This window comes from Astatotilapia calliptera, chromosome 22 (genome assembly GCF_900246225.1).
Source record: "Astatotilapia calliptera chromosome 22, fAstCal1.2, whole genome shotgun sequence".
In the NCBI taxonomy this organism is placed as follows: domain Eukaryota; kingdom Metazoa; phylum Chordata; class Actinopteri; order Cichliformes; family Cichlidae; genus Astatotilapia; species Astatotilapia calliptera.
Genome location: NC_039322.1, coordinates 15,879,134 through 15,900,684, shown reverse-complemented (window position 1 = coordinate 15,900,684; position 21,551 = coordinate 15,879,134). Strand labels below are relative to the sequence as shown.

At 42.4% G+C, this 21,551-nt stretch overlaps 1 protein-coding gene across 3 annotated transcripts; it reads left to right on the top strand.

Annotated features, from left to right (window-relative positions):
- Positions 1-1,155: 1,155 nt before the first annotated feature.
- On the top strand, positions 1,156-21,327 carry tpd52 (tumor protein D52). Of its 3 annotated transcripts, none has more exons than XM_026155779.1 (7): positions 1,156-1,342; positions 14,207-14,337; positions 15,208-15,356; positions 15,819-15,920; positions 17,310-17,351; positions 18,169-18,217; positions 19,374-21,327. In XM_026155779.1, the coding sequence occupies exons 1-7, from the start codon at positions 1,324-1,326 to the stop codon at positions 19,497-19,499; spliced, it is 618 nt and encodes a 205-aa protein (XP_026011564.1). In that variant the 5' UTR covers positions 1,156-1,323; the 3' UTR covers positions 19,500-21,327. The 3 variants fall into 3 exon arrangements, with proteins under 3 accessions (XP_026011564.1, XP_026011562.1, XP_026011563.1); XM_026155777.1 differs by lacking the exon at positions 1,156-1,342 and adding an exon at positions 9,079-9,876; XM_026155778.1 differs by lacking the exons at positions 1,156-1,342; positions 17,310-17,351 and adding an exon at positions 9,117-9,876.
- The last annotated feature ends 224 nt before the right edge of the window (positions 21,328-21,551 follow it).

Here is a 21,551-nt window from a genome sequence, read left to right as displayed (position 1 = left end):
TTAACTGAGATTTTGTATATATATATTGAAACGTGCGTGTCTGAAATAAAGTCACGCAATGCGTTTGGACGCGAAGCGTCATTCTCTGGAGACTCCAGCCTTGTATTCTCGCGTATCTGCTCGTCTCCCACTCCTTGTGATCAAAACGAAATCCAGTAGGTGGCACTCTTTCATCTGAGCGTCTTTTCTCACCCTCAGTGTGTGTCACATTGCTTGGTGTATAGTTTCATTGCTTCCCAATTAAGAGCTTTGCACACACAGCGTGTGAACAAGAGTGGGAATTAACCCGGGTTTGGATGACAGTAACGTGGAGGATTGTATATCCCACAGGAGTGGGTAAATCCCCGAGAAGAAGACAAGGAATGTTTTGTATGGCTAGTGTGTGTGTTTATTCATCTAGCCCGTACACGCTATCAGCTGGAAAATAAAAATATAATGGAACTAAAAGGAAAAATAACTGAAATTCCTTCGATTCTGTCATACTAAAATGCAGTGTGTCATCTCGCATCAAATGAACAGCAGGCCTCGCAGGTGGCAGTGAATTCTGTCTCAGCAGAGCAATGACTGCTGTATCTTTAAAATTAGAAATAAATCTTGAGTTGACTTGATTGTAAATGGAGGTTAGTTTGAGCTTAAGAAAGATATGCTCAAAACAATATTTAGCCGAATATATATAACTCTTAAAAAGAAACAAAAAGAAGAAAAACAAAAAAGAAATAGAAACTAATATTTAAGGCAGCCATGATAAAAATTGATATTGATATATAATTTCATTCTTCCTGTATATGCTGGAGTTACATGATGTGGAGCAGCGGTATTTTCCTCACTATTAGTATTACAAATAAAATGATAATGATTTAAAAGCCCGATTTAACTGGCTTTTCTTTAAACTGATTTAACTGGCACCAGAAGCAACAGGTTTGCATGTGTCATAGTCTTCTTCGCATTTTACCTGACACTGTATCTGTAAGAAAAAATAAAACAACATATATATACTACTACACTATTGCAGATATATATACATTTTACATATACATACTCTTGTTGTACAGTAAAAAACAAACAAACAAACAAACAAACAAAACAGAAACACAAGTAATGACGTGTCCTTGTTGCGCAGCTTTGCATTGTTGCTGGGCTAAAACTTGATCCACGTGCTTGCTTCTGTTTACACTGCTGCGTGCTGACGTCACCGCGAACCCCACCCCGCACGGCGGGCTGCCTGGCAACATGAGGCAGAGAACAGGAAGACCCACAGCAGGAAAGTGAACAACCTGAGGACCCTGAGTAGAAATCGACGAGAAACAACGCTTTGGACGGACAATGGAGGATGCAGACAAAGGTAATTAAATCATCGACGCGTGCCAGTGTCGTAATAGATGTTTTAAAACTACTTTTTCCTTAGAGAAAAGTTAGCGGACTAGCTAACTTTGTGCTGTGACTCAAGTTAGTTCGTTGAGAGCATATGCTACCTCTCGCCATACGAATAAAGTGAGTTATTTTTGCGACGGACAACAGTTTGAAGAATTTGAATAAGAAAATAACTTTTTTTCAGCAGCACCACTGCAACAGATTTCTAGAAAAATGACACGGAAGTGCGGTGTCACGCCACAATTTGTTTTTTAACCACCCATTAACTTATTAGGTGAAACCATAAACGCACATTTCAGTTTTTGTGTGAGTTAAAAACCTTGACAGGCAGTGAAGAAAAGCAGTAAAACACTAGTCAACAACATATTTTGTAACTGACGGCGTAGCCTGTAAAAATGGGTTACACCTGTTTGACAGCTCACTGCTATAACTAGTTCAGACAAGTCACGCTGTGCTCTTATGCTCTTTCAAATGGTTTTTTACACTGAAAAAAAAGTTTTATTTTGAAATTTACGAACACTTATTCTGTGCCAAAGTGGTTGTGAGTTGTGGGTTTTGCTGATTTTTCTCGTGCCAAACTATAGCACAGTTCAGTTAACCACAGGTATCCTACCTGCATTTCTGTCTTTCACCTCGTTACTCTTCCTGCACGTTTGCTTTCCTATCAAGCAGCTGTTCTGCTCTCTTATGTACTTAAACACAACTGCTCCTGTCTCAAGTCCATATGTCTTTGCTGGAGTACAGAAAAGTCCACATTTGCACACAAAAAAGCTTGTATGTCCAACTTTTTGTGATTTTACTCATAAACAGCATGATCCATTCTTCTCTGATCTTTGTGTTATTTTATTCTACTTCATTTGCACTAAAGTGTTTGTGGAAAGAAGCAAAGCATCTGAGTTTTATTTGTTCATTTAAAATGTCATGTTGGAATTTTTGACCAAATTTCCCTGCAGCACAAACAGCCTTCACCCTCCTCTGGGTTCTCAAAAGTAATTTTCTGATGGTTGAAAGTTGTTTTGTGTGGGGTTTTTTTTTTGTTTTTTTCCCCTTCTTCTTCTTCTTCTTCCCTTTTTAATAACGCAGAGCGAGAAAGCCAGAACAAATGTTGCGTATGAACACCAGAATTATTGATGTAACTGGTTCCTGATTGATAATTTGTGCTTCTCCATATCAGAAGAAATGAGGTGTGTTTCTGCATCACTTTCTGTGTTGCTGCCAGTGGACACAATAGAAAAGAATGCTTTACTTGGCTTTAAATGCCACGCTTGTGAAGCCCATTCCTGAATTAGAGTTGCAGGTCCTGAACACATCCTTAAGTAAATGGTATCTTAGTAACTGTTTGATCTGGGTTCTCTTTGCTCATAAAGGTTTCTTGTGGTATGCTTTGGAGGGTTTTCCCTTCCCACATGACATGTTTTTTCACTGTGTGCGTGCGGCGGATGCACCAGTTAGATATCTTGTCTTTTAGTGGTTTTATAAGTCATTGCATGTGACCTTAAAAAACACAGTTTGAAAAAAGGTGAATGCCAGATTTCTTTTAAGGCCGTGCACACTTGCACTACAGGCTATTGTTCATCAAAATCGCAATAACACAGGCCTGTACCACAAGTAATCACAAGAAAGTGAAATTGCATAGTTATCAGATAAAGGGGAAACTCTTTGCCAATCTCTAACTTTACTGCAGCCTTGAGGTGGTGTCTGTTTACCTCTCTAGGCAGCAAAAGTAAATGATCTGCCTCTCGAGATGTAATTTTATCACCTTAAATATCATCATAGGAACTGCTGTGCTCTCTGAATTTATAGTCGCACTGCTGTACAGGCAGCCAAGTTTGTTTCAAGGTCAGACTTTTGGTATGGTAGCTGTATTTTACTACCATCTGTACCTCCATCCTCCTCGTAGAAGTTGAGACCGCTCAGTGACAAGTATTTGCTTGCTTCAATACAATAATCTCCCTTTACGTTATTTATTTATGTATTTATTTTAAGGGAGGGTTTCATAGGTTAGATGTTTCAATCCTTTGACAGTAATTCAGGTAAAGCATTTGCAAATAACTTGGTGAACAGGTTTTTTGCAGGACCAAGGTCGGAGAGTGCTCTGACTGGTGCCTCTCAAAGGAGTCTGCTCTCCCCTGATTGTGTGTCTCTGTGCAGATGATCTTTGGATAACAAACTTGTCTGTTTGTGTCCTCCCTTTTTCTTGCAGTATAATGTTATTTTTTCCATAGTGAATGTTTTTTTCCCCTTAAACTCAGGTTCAGTGAAATCTGTGGTTGACTCAGATGTGCCTTATGATCTTGTTAATCTTGATTTGTTCATCAACATTTATAGAGCTTGAATAGACTACAAAGAGGTTATTGGTACTCTGATAGATGCCTGAACCTAAACGCCTTCTCACTCAGTCATATTGTTCCAGGTCAATGTCAAGGACTGTAGAAAGTTTTTGTACTCCAGACTAACTTTTATTGTTGTTTTGAATGTTGCCTGTTTCATTTTCTGCATACAAGCTTGTGGCTTGAATCAGTTCAGAAAGGACGTGGTCAGGTTCACCAGCCCGTGTTGTTTTTCAGCTACCGGTCTAATGAGATTGATCAGGAGCAGAAGCCAACATTTTTTGGCGTTATTAGATTTCTGCGATGCACAACTGTCTGCTTTCAGCTGTCAGAGGAAGTCTCTCACAAACAACATCCCCACCCCAGTAATGTAGATCCGGTCGTTTGAGCTGGAAATACATTCAGCACAGCCAAATCACACTTTAAAAGCTGCAAACACTGCATGTGTTTATGTAAAGGTTTGCTATGATTTTTTTCAGTCATGCCAATAAATGTCATATTGGGCTACAAGCTGTGTCAGTCTGGGCTGGACCTCCCATTTAGTGAAAACCAGATGTGTGTTTACCAAAACCATTAGTATTTGAAGTCTACTCAGAAATACACCTGTCAGCAGTCATGGCTGTCGTAGATCATTTTCAAAGGACTTTTGGAAGGGTTTGATGTATGCGAGAAGCTGTAGCCTTGAAAGCTGTAACTTTGAACGTTGGTGTCGCCAGGTTTGCACATTTCATTTCAAAGATTAAAGGGAACACCAGCTGTCTATTTGAAAACTTTGTATGTGGACCTGATAGTTGCCTGAAAGAAAACGTTGGCAAATATGGTATAAGATGCTTTATGCTGATCCAAAAAGTCTGAAGTTTGAGAGAATACTCAGGCAAAGGTGCTTTTAACCTAAATATATACATCACAATGCAATGCATTTAATATTTATCTGAATTGTTTGACATTTCAGCAGTAAAATGCAGTGATCAGGCTCTGTTAAACTGAACGAAAAAGAAACTCAAAGGTCAATAAATTCCACTACTTTCAGTACAGCTTTATGGAGAATTTTTCACCGACTTGTGAGATTTGGCCAAGCAGCACTCTCACCTGACTGGTAGTTTATTTTCCAGTGAAAGACTGCAGACAGAAACTTTGATAAACTATTTAAAAGAAAGTTCAGTAGAGATATAAATTATTACTCCCAATTAACCAAAAGTTCTTTTTTATTTCAGGTTACTTCTGTCCCTGCTTTCATTATCTTTTAATCGGTACCTTACATGACAGTAGAAGGTTTGGCAGACCCTTTTTTCCTGTCCGATACCTGCTGTTTTCATCTAAACTCCATCACTTCAGTTATTTAAGGTTTTGTAACACAATCAGGGAAAAAACGTAAACTTTTAGCGTTTATTGGTATCATCTAAGATGTATAATGACTGCAGAAAGTTTTGGTTCCATTACTTTTTTAATGTGCTGTACTACCGTGCTGCTCTATACACCATGTCCTGTATTTGTAGTGCAAATAGAGTAAGATGGTGAATCTGTTTTGGAAGTAGGCCACACAACAACAGCTTTCCAATCTGTTGCCATACATTAGACCTTGTATTTGGAGAAACAACCCATTTTTAGTGTTTACCGTTGTTTGAAGGATGAGAGGATTGACACCCTTTTCCAGTTTGAATGGTTCATGTACAGTTGTGTTCTGGGTCGGTTAGCTGTTTCCAGTTGTTTCCAGTTGTGCGCTAACCATCTGCAAGCAGCTGCTTCACATTTAAGCAACAGATCGAGAGGAGATTTTTTTTCCCCCAGCCTGTCAGACTAACTTTAATCAGCTTTCATCTCCATGTTTGTCTTAAGTCGTGTAGCCAAGAGTCTAGATTGAATGCACATGTACGGTATCGGTGTCCATCTGAGGTATAGCCACTTCCCATCATGCACATCTCATGCTTTGTGGGCCTAGTTAAAGTATCCACAGTTATCCATGTCTCATGATTCCTGTTTAGGCTAATCGTGTGACAGGCCCTGCTTTGAATAGTAAGGTAATTGATCGTGCGCTGTGCTTCATTAGCCGCTCTAAAATGGCTGTTTGTTTGTGTTTACGGTCACAGTCGCGGCAGGGGTTGATTTGTGTTTCTGTTTGTCTTATAAATCAAATGGGATGTTTTAATGGCATGAACTTATTCTGTGAAAATGTCTGATTTGTGACCTTGACTTTCATCATTTTTAATAATATAGCTATACAAGCGTACTGGTTTGTGTGCACGTGTGTCTGTGTACGTTGTTTTAACAAGTATCACATGGATTAGGGGCTCCACTGATCAGGAGGGAGTTATGTTGAGTTCATCATGTTGGGAGGCCTGTCCAGTCTAGCTGAGAGAGATACTGTTTGCTAAGATAGAAAAATGAGTGTGCTGGTTTGATCCGTTTCAGTACAGAAGGATTCTTGTAGAAAAGTATTTGTGCTTGCATCTTAACGAGGACCTCTTGTATTCATATTTACCTCTATATTTGTATTCTGAGACTTCCCAGTTTAAGAAAAAAAAATTTTCTGCTAAACCGAACCCTCATAGAGGCTTTCAGCTCATTCTGCCTGAAACAATCACTTTCAGCTCTTTCACATTTCCTTCTGATTACCCGTCCCTTGTCTGGCTTCCACAAAGTGAACCACAAAGTCTTTGTGAACACTACTTCCTCTTTTTGGGAGTATGCAAAGTCACAAAAACAAACCTGCCGAGGGACATAATTTCTTATTGTTTATGTTGTGGCTGACTTGTGGGGAATGTCATAAAATGCCAGTTGAGAGGGGAAAATATCTGTTGTCAGGAAATCCCAAAGTTACAGAAACCAGAGAAATATTACCTGCAGCCGCCAAGTGAATGTGTAATGACTCTCAGCACTGGAGGCTGTTTGTATGCTGGAGTACTTGAAAGAAGTGCCAGTAATACTAATCATTTAGACTGTTTTAAGAGAATGTGTTCGTACATTTACTGAGACGTTTATATTGGACTGTTGTTTGCACGTTGAGGCTTGATAGTTTGCCGTGAGCGACTGCAAACGCATTACTTCTGGGTTGACCTTGCTAAATAGAAAAGCTGTGTTGTGGAGCCTGTCTAGTGTAGCTGTAGTGTTATGCTATTTAGCCTTATATGACCAACAACTTGTTTTACAGACTTGTCATGTGTACTGTAGGGTTTGCTGTTACATTGAAACTCATCATCTCCCTTTCACCATCATTGTAATACCTCTGCTGCCATGGTGGGGGTTCTTTGATACTGAGTTACTCTTAGTCACCTGTTTTCCTCAAATGGAAAAAATGAACATGTTCATCACTTGGATGTACAGTTAAGTAGAAAAATAAGTAAGTCCCATTAAGATTATCGGCTTTTTCCACATTTCAGCTGGTTGGCATGTTTATGTCTTTGAAACATTGCTTACAGTTGAAAATGAGATCAGACCATAACTATGACCTGCTTATTCAGCAAGTGCTGTGTTTTTTATTTGTATTTTTCCTTTTTAAGGTGTGGGATGCCATCAGACCAAGAGCTTTAGGAAAAAAAAAATCTGGATTTGTTTTAGTCTGATGAGGATTTAAATAGGATCTCCAAATAGTTTGAAAGTGGAAAACGTGTCACTACTGCTGGTGCAGATTTCAACTGTTTTCCTATCTGCCCAACCAAACAGCAGACCAACCAAAAAACATCACCACAGTGTCTGCAGGTAGCTCAAAGCGCGTTCATCTACAGTGAGAACGAGAGGGCAAACATTCACATGGGAGGCTTTCCCACAAACCAGCCTTTGACTCTAAGAAGGCAGAATTTGAGTTTCCTTGTGAACATGCAGGAAACGGATCAGGCCTGTGGATTAAAAGGCGCAGAAGAACAGCATTGCAGAAGAACCTCGTATCTTACAGTAAGGTGCAAAATGTTGATTTGCTTTGCTGCCTCAGAAACTGAGCAACTCGATGAGTTCGATCTAATATCAAAGACTTTTTCTTTTTTTTTTCAATAAGAGTTTCCTTGCTGTGTTTAACTTTATCCACAGGTACTGATTTAAAGAGACTCGAATGTTGAGTTGTGCAAAATATGTAGGAGGAAAAAATGTCAACTTTTTTTTTGACTCTAGTTAATCGTGGAATTTGTCCCCTAGTGTTTCAATACTTTCAGGAGAGCACCGCTCCTTCTCTCTAAATGTAAGGCATTTCCTGGAGAGGATCAAGCAGACATGCACGTCTGGCTTTCTGCACAGAAGAATGGTGGCTGCACAGGCCTGAAGGGAGCTCGTGATTTATGTACATAGTTTTTAAATTCTCCCTGTGAACATTTCTGTACTAATGTGCTAATTTTCCCCGCAGCGATACCTTTGCAGAGTTTAAATCTTTACCACTTCAATTTTAATGCTGCTCGATACCGGTGCTGCAGCACATCTTTCCAAAGTTATCGAGTAATTTTAGGGCAATTTTACATCCGTAGTTGAGTCTGCTGGGATTACTTATTATACATCAGGGAAGAAATAAAAAATCGTAAATCTACTGAAGCGTTTTGGGCTTTCCCCAAAGGAAAATCATCAGGGTAGTAATTGAAATATATTTGAATGCATTTCTTTAAAGAGGGGTTTGATATAACCCTTTCTGTTTTCCCTGTGATTGCCTGGATAGCCCCCCCCCCCCCCCCCCCTGCACATTTGCTTAAATATAAAATACATTTTTGATTATTAAATGTCCAGACCTAACAGGAAAGCCTTCGTCTGACACGTCTGTTAACTAAAGGTAAATTACTAGGTGGGTAACTGAGCTGATAACCCCCAGACCTCAGTTTCAAACCAGTAAAAACTCAGTATATGATCTTGCTTTGAGTCGGCTTCACTCTGTTTAAACTAGCCGATGTTTGTTTTGTACCTCCTTCCACAATGCTCTCGAGCTCTTTCAGGGATTCTGTCTGTTCACCGTCATAAAACTTGTGCTGCTTTTCCTTTTCAACGCAACCTTGAAAGCTTCAGTGTCTAATATGTTGCCATCTACGCTGCTTTTTGCACATTTGATTGAAATGTGACAAGGATTGCACTTATGTTTTCCTCTCTTTGTGCAGCCTAAATACCTGCTTTATGTCACAGCTCTGTGCCGTGTCGTAATGCAAAAGAAAAAGTCTGCTTTCAGGCGAGGAAAAGCTCGATTAAAAGAGTTTGTTTTCATGTGATGAAGGTCTTGCATTACAGGAGCTTTCTAGTTCAGAGAATGCCATTGTGGCAAGCAGTTTGTGTGAGTACACAATCTAGCACTTGTTCCCTCTACCACTTCGCGTAGCCTCTGGCACCCTCTCTTCTCCTTTCTAGCTGACTAGCATTACCGCTGCTTCAAGCTGGACTGTCCACCCTGGATTAGAGCTTTGCTGTAATCTGGGACACTGCAGATTATGCTTTTCATCTAATGCGCCCCCACACAATCACATCGCATGACCGGCCCACACAAATGGGGTCGCTCTCATGTCCTCCTCGATTGACAGGCTGGGAAGCGAGGGAGGGCGGGAACTGGCGGCGGAACCCGAGAGTATTGGAACAGGAGTACCGTGCGGTATCGCAACAGCAGCTAGGCACACAAAAATGACAGCGATGGCGCTCACGGTCTGCGGGATGGACTAAGAACTGACCTTTGGGATTATAGTGGAGAGGAAGTGGGAGGGTGTGTTTTTTGTGTGTCTGTGTGTGTGAGCCGGCTACAACAGCTGCTTGAGGGGACAGGTAACTTATTAACAGCAAGACAGGAGCAAAGGGCTCACTACACCTTGGCCCAAAACAGAAACCGATATTTAGAAATTGGCATCACTGTAGTCACTCTCACCTTGTGACTACCTGAGGGCCGATACAAAACCTCCTTCCTTGTGCATGCACACACTTGGACACTCGAGTGTGTCTCCGCATGTCTAGTAAAGAAGGAAACGGACACAAGCAGCACGCGCCTGGGTCACATGCAAACAATCAGCAATAAGCACTCGGCTGGCTCTGCTTAGGTAGTGCTGGTAAAAAGGAGGTGGTAGTCGCTCCGGCCGGCAACACGCTGAGAGCTGTAAAGAATAAAGCATGGACCCTCTGGAGGAATACCGCTCTCCGTTTGACTTTGAACAAGGAGTCAACACCAGCTATCTCTACCTCTCCCCAGCCTTAAGCGACACACCGCCCAGCTCGCCAGCTGTCAAAACCAGAGGTAATCACAAGGAGAGAAGGGAGAGGCCGAGTGAAGGGTCTGTGTTTTTCGCGTGCGTGTGTGTGTGTGTGTGTGCGCTTGCTGGATAAAAAGACAAAACATGGGTTTGGTTCATTGAACAGGAAGAATTTGGGGTGGGGGCACAAACTGGAGGGGGAGGGAACAAATGATGATTGTCGGCGATGCGTATGACAGCATTCTCTCAATTTAGATGTTTCTAGATCTCAGACAGTGTTGATTTCAGACCATCATAACTCTTTAAACTTCAGTCATAATTATGCTGCTGTACCACACGGCGCGCTGCGTTTTCCTTCTTTTTCCTAGAAATGTAGAAAATAAGGATGCAATGACTGTAAAACTGTCCGTTTTTCTGTTTTGGGGAAAAAGAGAAGTATTCGCTGCAGTAGTTTAAAGTTTTTCAGCTCTTTATCACGCTGTCTTTGAACATTTATCCAATTGAGTTAGATATAAACAGAAAAAGACAGAACAAGACGTACACAGTTTGTACCATAAGTTAATGGGTGACATTTTTGCAACGTCCAGTACAGACTGTCCATATCGAGTTATGCTTTGATTTTGTCTCATTTTTACAATTAAGCCTTTCCAACGAGTTCTCACAGGCAGCAGTGTTCATCATCTGTTCCCCAACCATCATTCCTCCCATTACAGACTCATTCAGCTGCGGTAGGAACCTCCTGTTGTCATGGTACCTGGGTCTGTGAGCCAGGATTTCAAGTTTTGTGTGAATTCATTATTCTTTCCTTTGCGTCATGAAGATGATTAAGAGTTTTAGTTTTGTACGGTTTAGTCTTGAGTTTGGTTCTTTCTAGAGTCTCTGAGTCTGATATTAGTTTCCTTTCATGCCTCGTCCCTGTGTTCTGTCCTCGGTGTCTCCTGTGGATGTCAGTCTTGTTGTCATGTCCCGTTGGTCATAGTCTGCGTCTCTATGTTCTGTCTCCTGTACCTGTTTCCACGTTCTTTGTCTCCCCACTCTGCCACGTGCTTCCGTGTCCGTTTACCTCCTGTCCTACTGTCAAGCTTTCATGTCCTCGTCTGGGTCGCCATGTGTATGTCACTTCCTGTTTTATTTTGACGGTGCCTCGTCTCATGTGTGTTATGCTCAGTTTTGCTTCTCCTGTTCTGTTACTCAGATTAGTTCCAGCTGTGTTTCCACCTGTTGTCACCTGTTGTTGTGAATTCAATTCCTCATCTTCCTCTGTTCCTTGCCACGACCCTGGCTGTGTGCGCGCTCCATGTGTCTTAGTGTTCCCAGGTCCTCGTAGTTTCTGTTCATGCTGAGGTTTTTATGCCTCATGTTCTTTAACGCTAGCACTGTTGAAAGTTGCAAATAACACAGAATGGGTTTAGTGCCTCGACGCAGCTGGATGCTTCTTTTAATACAAGCTCTAATTCTAAGTATTTCCTTAAGAGGAGAGTTTTGATTGTAGGTATCCGGATCGCTGACTGTCACATTTCCTGTTGTGTTCGCTTGCGTGTTTGTTTACATAATAAGGTGGCCAATATTTTAGGCACCACAATGTCAGAGAAAATCGCACGTATCAGTCAAGTTGCCGCTTTTATATTAAATGTCATCATTTTACCCTGCTGAGCATTTATGCTAAATTTCCTTCTAATTGGTTATGGTTGACAGTGTGCTCGATGACCTTTAACCTTTGACTACCAGTATTAATTCACTCTTGAGTCCAATTAAATCTCTGTGCAAATTTGATGAAATTTCCATGAGGCGTTTGAGGTAGGTCGTATTTATGAGAATAAGTTTGACAGAGAGAGAGAGAGATGGAAAATCTTAAAGGATGTTCCTCGTCATGTTGGGAGCTGTTTGTGTGCAGACACACACACAAAAGTGTGTAAGGATTGAGGTTGATATAACTCAAATGAGACAATAGAGCCCATTAAGGTGAACAAATAGCTTCCTATGCACACTGTCATTCTTATCTTATTCTTTCGTAACATTCTGGTTGTGTAATACAACTTTATTGATTTCCATGTTTATTGGTGTGTCGTCTGGCCCTTTATGAAAGCTGCATTAGCGTGGTTACCGCTATCCGATGACTAGGCGACCTCGCTGCTTATCGCTTATCACAGGAAAAGAGGGACAATCAAAAAGCTCGTGGTCTCTATTTAAGTGCACGTCTTCGTCGTTGCTACAGTACTGACAGACACACAGTTGGGTGCTCATAGGGCAGGATTGTTAAGAGGAAATGAACTCAAACCATAGAGGTTGGGCAGGGATGTGGGTGAGTATGCAGTTTGATGTCGCAAGCCAAACTTCTGCCTACACTCGCATATAAACTTCTCTATTTGTTTCTCTCTCTGACTCTCCCTTTGTTTCTTTTTTTTCCCTCTCATGCTCTTAGCACCTACTGATGGAAACACACCTACAAGACATTTACAGAGGTGCCCAGAATTTTACATAACCCGATGTGCTTGAAGAAAATGAGTTCCTGAGCAACATATTGTAGGTTATCAAAACATTATGTGTACTAAAATTTACAAAAAAAGGGTGGTGTCTTATTTTTTTCTTTATCTGGCTGAAGCACAGCCGTTATAACAGGAAGTGTCTTTTGCAAAATTGTGATGTTGTAGTACGCAGGTTTGTCTGCATATATGGTGTCAGTGCTGTATCACTAGTAGAAAGAAGAGGGGGGTAAATTCAAAAGAGAGTGGAAAAGCGCTTAAGGGCAGATGAAGTGAAACACCCCACAGGAACAGAGGGGGTGGTTTCAGGACTGAGGGCTAAATGAGAATTTCCTCTGTGGTTCTTTTTGCCTGATTACCATAATGCCCATCTCCGTTTCCTCGTCGAAACGATTTGCCTCGGATTCACTTCTCTCGCCAAAGCGTGTTTTGACATATAAATATTTGCACTTGCGAGGTGTCCAATCCGCTCGCCTTGTCCCCTGGCGTTAATTAAATGTAAAAGGAGAAGCAATTAATGGCACAGCTCCCTCAGCTCGTGATAATAATGTGTGTTTTGAAGGCAGAGGAACGTTATTTCATTAACGGCTCTCCAGACGGCGTGAGGCAATCCCGCTGTCTTTGTGGGAGTGTGCACTGCTAGATTTATGTGATTTTTTTTTTTTTCTCCTCTTTTTTTCTGTCTCCGTCTCACATCTTCACAGTGGTCCGCATTGAAAGAGAGAAAGGGTGTCCTCAGTATTTGGAATGAAGTGGGAGGAGGAGGCTGGAGATAAAGATGTATTTCAAGTACCATTCCTTTTGGCGAGATTGCGCGTTTCACCGCAGCTTCCGTGTGGAAACAAAATATATCACCGGCTAAAATGATGTTGTGCGTTTTGCTGTTTATGCCAAATCCTGACCCCAGCTGGGTGACAGCTTAGTCACTGAGAGGAACATTTCCTATATTCATGCAGTGAACAGGTCAAAATATAATGATTGGCTGCTTACGCGACCACCTTCAAATGCACTTTTTCTTTTTAAATCCTGAATAATAATAAGCAGCTGCAAATACACAGAAGCTGCACCTGATGTCTTCATTTCACTCTTGCACTATTACATATATTTCACTGTTATTACATAATTATTACAACCCCAGTCTGCTGAGAAAATTGCACATGGCCAAATTCTCTTACTCGTTAGGTTGAGCCAACGCTTTAATGAAACTTACACTCTTCTCTGTTTTGTGTGATGGTTCTGCCTCCACGCTGAGGTAACAACACTGTATGTGTATGAAGTTCACTCCAGCAGTTCCTTTTTCTTGTATTCTTCCCCTCACACTGAGTTATTCAGCTCTGGGGTTTCCCCTTTTTCCTTTATTTTTATTTTTTTCATACTCTCCTATTTTGGGTTTTGCGTCTATACTTTAACTTCCTTGAAATAATTTGACTAGATACCAAAAAAAAAAAAAAGACCTCAGGGAGAGATTTTTGTTTCCCCTATTCCAGCTCACTTCTGGCCCAGAACATCCTTATTGGGTGTCGTACTTTTGTTTCACAGATCCCAACAACTCCTCCTCTCACACCGTCTGAGCCGAGGATATCTCCATCTAGAAAGTTTTTTGTATTATTGATGCGCTCTTGTTCCTGCTGAGCACAGCTCTGTCAGAGTCATCAACATCCAAGACAAGCTTGTACTCTATATGCCGTGTGTGTGTGTGAGGGAGATGGTATAGCTGGTCTGTGCAGGAAGAATTGTGGAAAGCTTCACTCCTTAATCTCTGTCACATGTTAAATCACCAGACATGTCTGTTTATCTTTAAAAAGAGATCACTTCATTAAATTTTGCACTTCTTGCTGAGTCAAAAACATTGTTTTCTTTTCTTTCTTTCTTTTCTTTTTTTACCTCCCAGGTTCCCAGGGCCATCCGGACTCGGCCCCAGAGGTGGGAGAGGATGCAGTGACGTCTGTTGGCGCTGCGTCCTCAACAACGCCCGACTTGACAGAGGAAGAGCGTCAGGAGCTGCAGGAGGAGCTGGCTAAGGTCAGGAGGGGTCAAAGATTTAATAGAAGAGATGTTGGTCTGAGCGAGGTAAACATTCACGCTCCCAGTTTGGGATAATCAGTTAACCTGACAGGATGGACTGTGGGAGGAAGCCAGAGTACCCAGAGAGAGCCCACGCATGGGGGAACATGCCATGCTCTTTAACCACTGAGAAGCTAAGTTCAGGCCTTTTCACTTAAAAAACGGTTCACAGCTATTTAAAACAGCTGAATGTTGTTGCTCCAGGACCTCACCTGGTGGCGCGTGTGACCCGTGTACTAACGGCTCGGTCCTCTCTGCAGCTGCCTGGGTTCGATTCAGCCTCAGGGCCTTTGCTGCGGCCTGTCACCCGCCCTCTCTGGCTCCATGCTGTCCTGTCCGCCTCTATCAGATAAAGGCTAAAAGGCTCAAATAATAATTTTTTTTTTTAACGAGTTATTTGGAGAACAGTCATTCTGTTCAGTCGATTTAAAGTATTTTGATCAAACGGCTCATTTGTCGAATGTATTTACTGCGGATTTAATGAGATAATTTGTATTTGTAACAGCAGAACGTTGGTGTTTGTGGGGACTGGCTCCAAATAAATTTGAAATGTCGCCACGGTCATGCGGTTAAACAATGGTGGAGTTTTATGACCTGGAAAAAATGTGTTTTGAATTTGGGTCTTTTTATAATGGCAAATACTGGATGAGCCAGACTTTACATGTTGGGGTACAGATTTATATGTAGAATCAAATATGACGTGTGTGTGTGTGTGTGTGTGTGTGTGTGTGTGTGTGTGTGTGTGTGTGTGTGTGTGTGTGTGTGTGTGTGTGTGTGTGTGTGTGTGTGTGTGTGTGTGTGTGTGTGTGTGTGTGTGTGTGTGTGTAGGTCGAAGATGAGATCCAGACTCTGTCCCAGGTGCTGGCATCCAAAGACAAGCAGCTGGCTGAAATTAAGAGGAAGCTGGGCATCACTCCTCTTAATGAGCTGAAACAGAACATCACCAAAACCTGGCAGGAGGTCACTACCTCCACTGCGTAAGTACTGAGCTGCGCGCTTTTCACGATGCCTTCATGTCAGCCGGCTGAAAGCGTTTGCTAAAGACTTTTTGTAGTATTTTTTGTCCTTTTCCCATCCTGATCGAGAGCTTTCTTATGCATCAACCCTGCACGTTTTCTCTAATTGCTCTGAAAATACGGATAACTGTCAGCGCTGTGGAGAAAACGCTCTTTTTGCGCTGAACGAGAAAGCTGTCAGTGCTCCTGACAGGCTGCCTGTGGCCTGTTTGAAATGGTTCGATGGGATTCACATTGAAGGAAATGAGCAGCATTCTGATGCTCTCCGGCTTTTCTTTAAAATGAAAAAGACACTGAAGTTTACTTCTGACCTTCACGTGTCTCTTCCGGCTTTGATCCTTCAGTCTCTTTTCATCACACTCATATCCTTTTTTTTTTTTTTTTTGGCCGCCCATCACTCCTCTTTCTCTCTCTCTGTTTCAGCTATAGGAGGACTTCTGAAACTCTGTCTCAGGCGAGTCTGAAGGCTACAGCAGCTTTCACAAATATGGGCTCAGCCATCACCCGGAAGCTCGAGGATGTCAGGTGAGTCAGACGGGGAGATGTCAGTGAATCATATTTTGTAATCCTTTGAAAAGCCACAGTAAAAATGGCTCCGCTGTGCTGCACCTGTCCATCATATCACATGTGATAGAAATGTGTTCCTGTAGCGGGCTCTTTTCCTTCTGTCCTTCCTCAGCGTTTAAGAGACCACACTCCTGTCTTTCTTTACTAACCACTAACAAAACTCATTTTAACAAGATTCAGAGTCAGGACATGTTTTTAAGGTGACAACTTTAAAACTGGGGGCAGTGTGAGACTGCTTCCGTTCATAACGCACCCGCAGGCCCACATGAAACACATCTTTGTTTAAAGCATAAGCAGTGGCTTCCGTATCTCCTGTATATTCATATTCTGCCTTTCTTTGTGTTAAACAAATGAGAAATGTGCGATAATCAGCATAGAAGCAGCAGAAGTGTTAGTAACTTACAGCATTGCTTGGCTTTTGCAGGTCACACTATACGTCTAATAAAGTTAGGTAAGACTGCTCACTTATTTAAGGCCAGTTAAAGGAGAAATAAATCTTATTTTTCTTTTCATACCATCTTTGTGAAATGTGTTTGAATGTGGGACTGCAGAGGTCGTTCTTCTGATCGATTTCAATTTGCATGAATAACTTGGACATTTTCCTGCATGTTTTTTTTTTTTTTTAATCAAATTCTGCAGAATGAACTGAAATCAGCTGTGTTTTTATGCACTGATGTGTTTTATTCAAATCTAATTAGCCTGTTGCACCACTTTGACCAGCTTCTTATTAAAGGGCATATGTCCCGGTGGGTTAGGTGTCAAACTGTGCGTTCAGAGCACCAAACGCAGCACTTCCTGTGAATTATTCCTGATTAAACCCGGCTTTAAAAAAAAAAAGAAATCAACAGCAGATTGTTGCATTTGAGATGTATCTCTTGTTGATCCTCCCTCTCGTGTCTTAGTGTGTCTCCCCTCCCCTGTCATCCTTCTTCTCTCTGGATTACTGAGCCGCAAACAAGATTATTAGTCCTCTCAAAGCTGCAGTGTGCTGAGAAGAGCAGCCTCAAAGACTCCGGGCTGGTTGCCATGGGGGGGGGGGGCTACTGAGGGCCTGACAGGGGTCGTCAGGGTGTGTGTGTGTGTGCATGTGTTGTCCTTTTGTGTGTGCGTGGGTTTGATGACATGATACTCACCCATAACTCGCAGGATTAACACGTACCCGCTGTGTTAATACACAATCAATCTTAATTGGATAAAGTGGGATTTATAGGATTTATGCACTCGGTAGAATAAACGAGGGTTTGTGCTGTATGTTGTGCTCTCTCGCTCTGTGCACGCTCTGCTGCTGCTGTGCTAACATGACCACTAACACTTCCTTCTTTTCTCCTCAATAACGCTGTCGGATAGCGTAAAGTCATTGCAGCACTCGGCTAGCATGCCCGTCATGAGGTAAGAGAACCCGAACCAGTTCGTGTGAATGTTGGAGGCTGCTCAGTGTCTGTGGGCGGCAGTAGACAGACAGAAGAGCGTGTTTCCTGTTAAATAAAATAAGGCCTGACAGCGTACCCTAATAATACCGAGAGACCGCTGGTGAAAGCCACTTTATCTGCTATCAGTGAAGCTGCAGCTTTAATAATCTCGCTCCGCCAGGCCGCTGCTGTTTCGTCAGGCTCAGAGGTTTAACAGAAATCTAAAAAAAAAAGAAGAAGAAGAAAATATGAAGATGCAGGGAAACGCCCACCTGCACAAACTGCTCGCCTGGTTTTTGTTTTTCTGCACTTGGAAAGAATGTTCTGCCCTAAATATGGCTCTGCTTTCACAAAACCTGGACACACACACGTAACCAGGTTTTGAAAGAACTTTATTTCTTATTTGGTCTGTAAATATAATCAGAAATTTCTCCCGGTGAATCCGAAAGTTCAGCTCGAGAGCGCACACACACGAGAGGCTTTTCGGAAGACTGTCCTCTCGCCCTCTTCGCTCTGTATTCTCTTTGTGTGTTTGCATGAAAAACAAGCCCTCTTAGCACTTTCTCAGCTGAACAGAGAAGAATGGGGTCACTTTAGAAAATCCCGCATTGTGTGTATCGAGTATCAGATAACATGACCTTTAAAGGCTGTGCTTGCAGTGGGTGTCCTGCTCTATTTTCCTTTTGAAAGGAAGACGTGTCTGCATCTCGTCTGGGTGTGATTATGTTTGATAACTTCAGTCATCTTTTTTTTTTCTCTCTCTCCTCTCTGTCTTCTGCCTTTTTTTCCTTTCACAGAAACGCACCAACCTTCAGGTCGTTTGAGGAGAAAGTAGAGACTCTGAAGGTAACGGCTGGATAAAGGACCTTGATGCCGTCTGCAGACGTGCCTGTGTGGATGTAGAATGGCTAGGAGTCAGAAACGCACCATTATTCTGCGCACAAACTGTATTCCACTGCATTTTGGCGTCACGCCGCAGTAATGAGGTCGCGTTCAGTTCGTCCTCTCTTTTCAGTGTTCGTGAAAAGAGGAATTCGGCTCTTAAATAACTTTTTAATCAAGATTTAAAGTGAGCCTTTGTGGCTTCTGAGAGCACGCGGTGTCCTTGGTTTCTTAGTTAGATCCATCTGTTGCTCCACGTGTCTGGTTTAAATAATAAAAATAAGATAGTGGATGTCAAAATGCTCAATTCGAGGCCTTAAAAACCAGTAAGTGATGTCAGATGCCCTCCCTGAATCAGTCCTGCCACTTATCCAGGCTTGGGCCCAGCACTAGCGGTACAGGAGCTTTATGAAGCTTTATTCAGTGTCCTTCATATCCTTAGTAGTGGAAGCTGTGACATTATTTGACTCATTCAGGTCACAAAAATGTTGTGCAATATAAGTTCCCAGAGTTATTTAAGGGTCATGTATCACTGTTTTCAGCCTGGTTGCGTGTGACTGAATGTCGATGTATCTCCTACCGCATGGCAGGAGTTTGATGAGACGGTGTGCAGGGTATCTGGTGATGTTAGTGGTCCTGTTTATGTAGCGGGCCTAGAAGATGTCAGTGACTGCAGGTAGCTGGATCCCAATTATCTCATCATCCCAATTAGTGACCCACTGTGCACTGGTCTAAGTTAGTGATGAGAAAAACACATTTCTGTGCTCTGGATGAGTCAGAAAATATCCCACCTTCCACTACAAAGGATATGAAGCACAGCTTCTGTGCACACTCACATAAAATGATCCCCCTGAGTGCCTCAAATCTGAGAAGTTGTCAGACGATGATCATAAAATGAGGGTTAAAAATATGCAGGGATTATAAAAATATAGCAGTAAAATGCAACATATTGCGTTAAATGTGACGAGTTTAATGCTGCAGAAAATCTTTGATCTTGGGATTTAGCGTGCAGAGCCGTAAAACAAACATTTTAAGTTGAGTTAATTATCTTAAAGCTGAGCGTGCTCTCAGTAATTCCATCAGAGTAAAACCTACGTTGTTTTCTTTCCTCCTGCCTCAGACCAAGATGACCCCATCACCATCCACCAGTGAGACCGGCATCCAGGACGGCGGGGATTCTCCAACCGCTGAGGCTTCACTCAATCAGCCAGACAACTCGCCCTCCCAGGAGGAGCCGATGCACTGAGAGGGCCTAACCACTCTTGAGCTCTCTCTGTCGACCCTCTAACCCCCCGGGCCATCTACACTCTCCCCCTAAACGCTGCGTGCCAGTTTCCCTTTATTGGAAACCAGTGACTCCCTCCCCCCCACACTCCCAGCCTTCCTTGTGATCTAATTGTCGGATCTTTTCTCATGACACGTGCTCTCACTTGTTAACCACCGCGGAAAGTGAAAGCATGGGATGGGCGCAGGCATGTGGTCTTTTGCTGTGTATCTTCGAGTCTCTTCAGGCTCACTGTGGGAGAAATCCTCCCTGCTGTGCCACTTTTCCTCTTCCCCTTCATCTTCTCCCTCTCGCACTCCTCATGCCTCTGCCTAACCTGCCAAACATGCTCCAATTTATCTTTTTTTTTTTCTGTAGAAACGTAACAGTTTTTGTGTTTTTGTGTTGTTGTTTTTCTTTTCTGGAGAGTAGAAAATTGCACAAAGTTTTCACTCGTTTATGAAGGATTTACACATTGGTATGTGACCCAGGCAGTTGTAGGCTCCTAGCTTCTGCATGGCCCTGTGTTATGTGTTAGTTGTTATTATTAGAAGCACTCGTTTGCTCCGCTTCCATTTCGGGGTCTTTTTAAGTTTACCTTGTTTTGGGCTTCTTTTTTTTTTTTTCTTTAATTTTTCTTACAGCACGATTGCAAAGTAATTTAACACTGCGTTCAAAGAACAAATGTAAAAATGTATGCCTTTCAGTGTCATCGGGGTGTGACACCTGGTGCGAGTACTGTGGGTTAAATTAGTCAGTTTTTCCCAAGTGCAAACACCGACTCGAAAATAGGAATTTCAGAGCACAGGATGGGGGTGAAACACACACACAAAAAATTCCCCCCTTTCTTTGCCTTTGTGATGATGTTGTCAGAGAACGATCTCCACGCTCAGATAGTTACAGGAAAACTGCCAAGATCAGCGGAACAGAGATAGAGCAAACACAGCGTCAAGGTTCAGCCTTGACCCGAGGTGAAAGAGGGAAAAAAGAGCCAGAGTCAATATTTAAACACTTCATTGTTCCTGCGTGGGAGGTAACACCTAAACCTCCCCACACTGTGCGTGATAAAAGGCCTAGCAAGAGGATACTTCACTGATATGAAATAATATTGTAACAGAGAAGGTTTCCCTCCCTATTTTGAATATGCGCACTAAGCTTGACAGGCTTTTTCCTGCTTTTTGGGGGGAAGTTGCATAAATAATTGAAATTCTGGTGGTAGAGTTTTGGCATACTGCACAGGTACATACAGTATTGGGTAAAACAAATAAATGCTGCTTTCAGAGATCAATCACCATTTCTGAGTGTTGAAGGTAACTTAGTGGTGCATCTTCAGTGACCACTGTTTTCAGCTCACTATTGATCCTGCACATCCTAGAAACTATTGAACTGCTGAACAATGAATGAATCGAGTTGCGTGCTACCCACGGGTGACGATGGAGGCTCAATGAACCTCGAAGGGCGAACAGAGCCAGGGTGGAGTCAGCCAGGGCTTCCTCTGAGACGTGAGCGTAACTAAACTACTGATTTGTAACCCTTCCCCTCTTCTGGATGCACGACCAACCTTGTGCAAGTCTTCTCCTGCTGGTGGTCCAATCGTGCGTGTGATTCAGCTCGCCCTTCGCCGTTAACGTCGCCATGCAGACCAAGGGTCGGGAACACTGCTATCCAGCCATGAGCAAATTTGTTGCAGCCTTTTATCTGAGGCGCTTTTATTTGGAGTCGTTTACTCAACACACACACAAACACATTTGTTCATGAATGGAACCATGGAGACAAGAAATGCACTCTAATTAAAAGACTTTTGAAGTAACCTGACTCAGTGCTCATTGACTTTATGTGGGAGGAGTGGGGAGTCACTCAGGCAACATTGCTTACCCTACTGTGTTTATTCATTAGTTTCTATGACGTCATTTTACATTAAATACACAAATATTATAGAGGTGCAATACCTCAACTGAACACAAGAGGGCAGCCAAGATCAGAAGCTCTGCTTGTGGTGCTTTTACGTCTCAGTCCGGCCCAGACAGCCTGGAG

Bases quoted from the DNA above. Each gene is read 5' to 3' on its own strand.
- tpd52 (XM_026155777.1), top strand. From the start codon at position 9,753: ATGGACCCTCTGGAGGAATACCGCTCTCCGTTTGACTTTGAACAAGGA. The intron at 14,338-15,207 runs GTCAGGAGGGGT...GTGTGTGTGTAG, and splicing joins TGCAGGAGGAGCTGGCTAAG to GTCGAAGATGAGATCCAGAC. The intron at 15,357-15,818 runs GTAAGTACTGAG...TCTCTGTTTCAG, and splicing joins GAGGTCACTACCTCCACTGC to CTATAGGAGGACTTCTGAAA.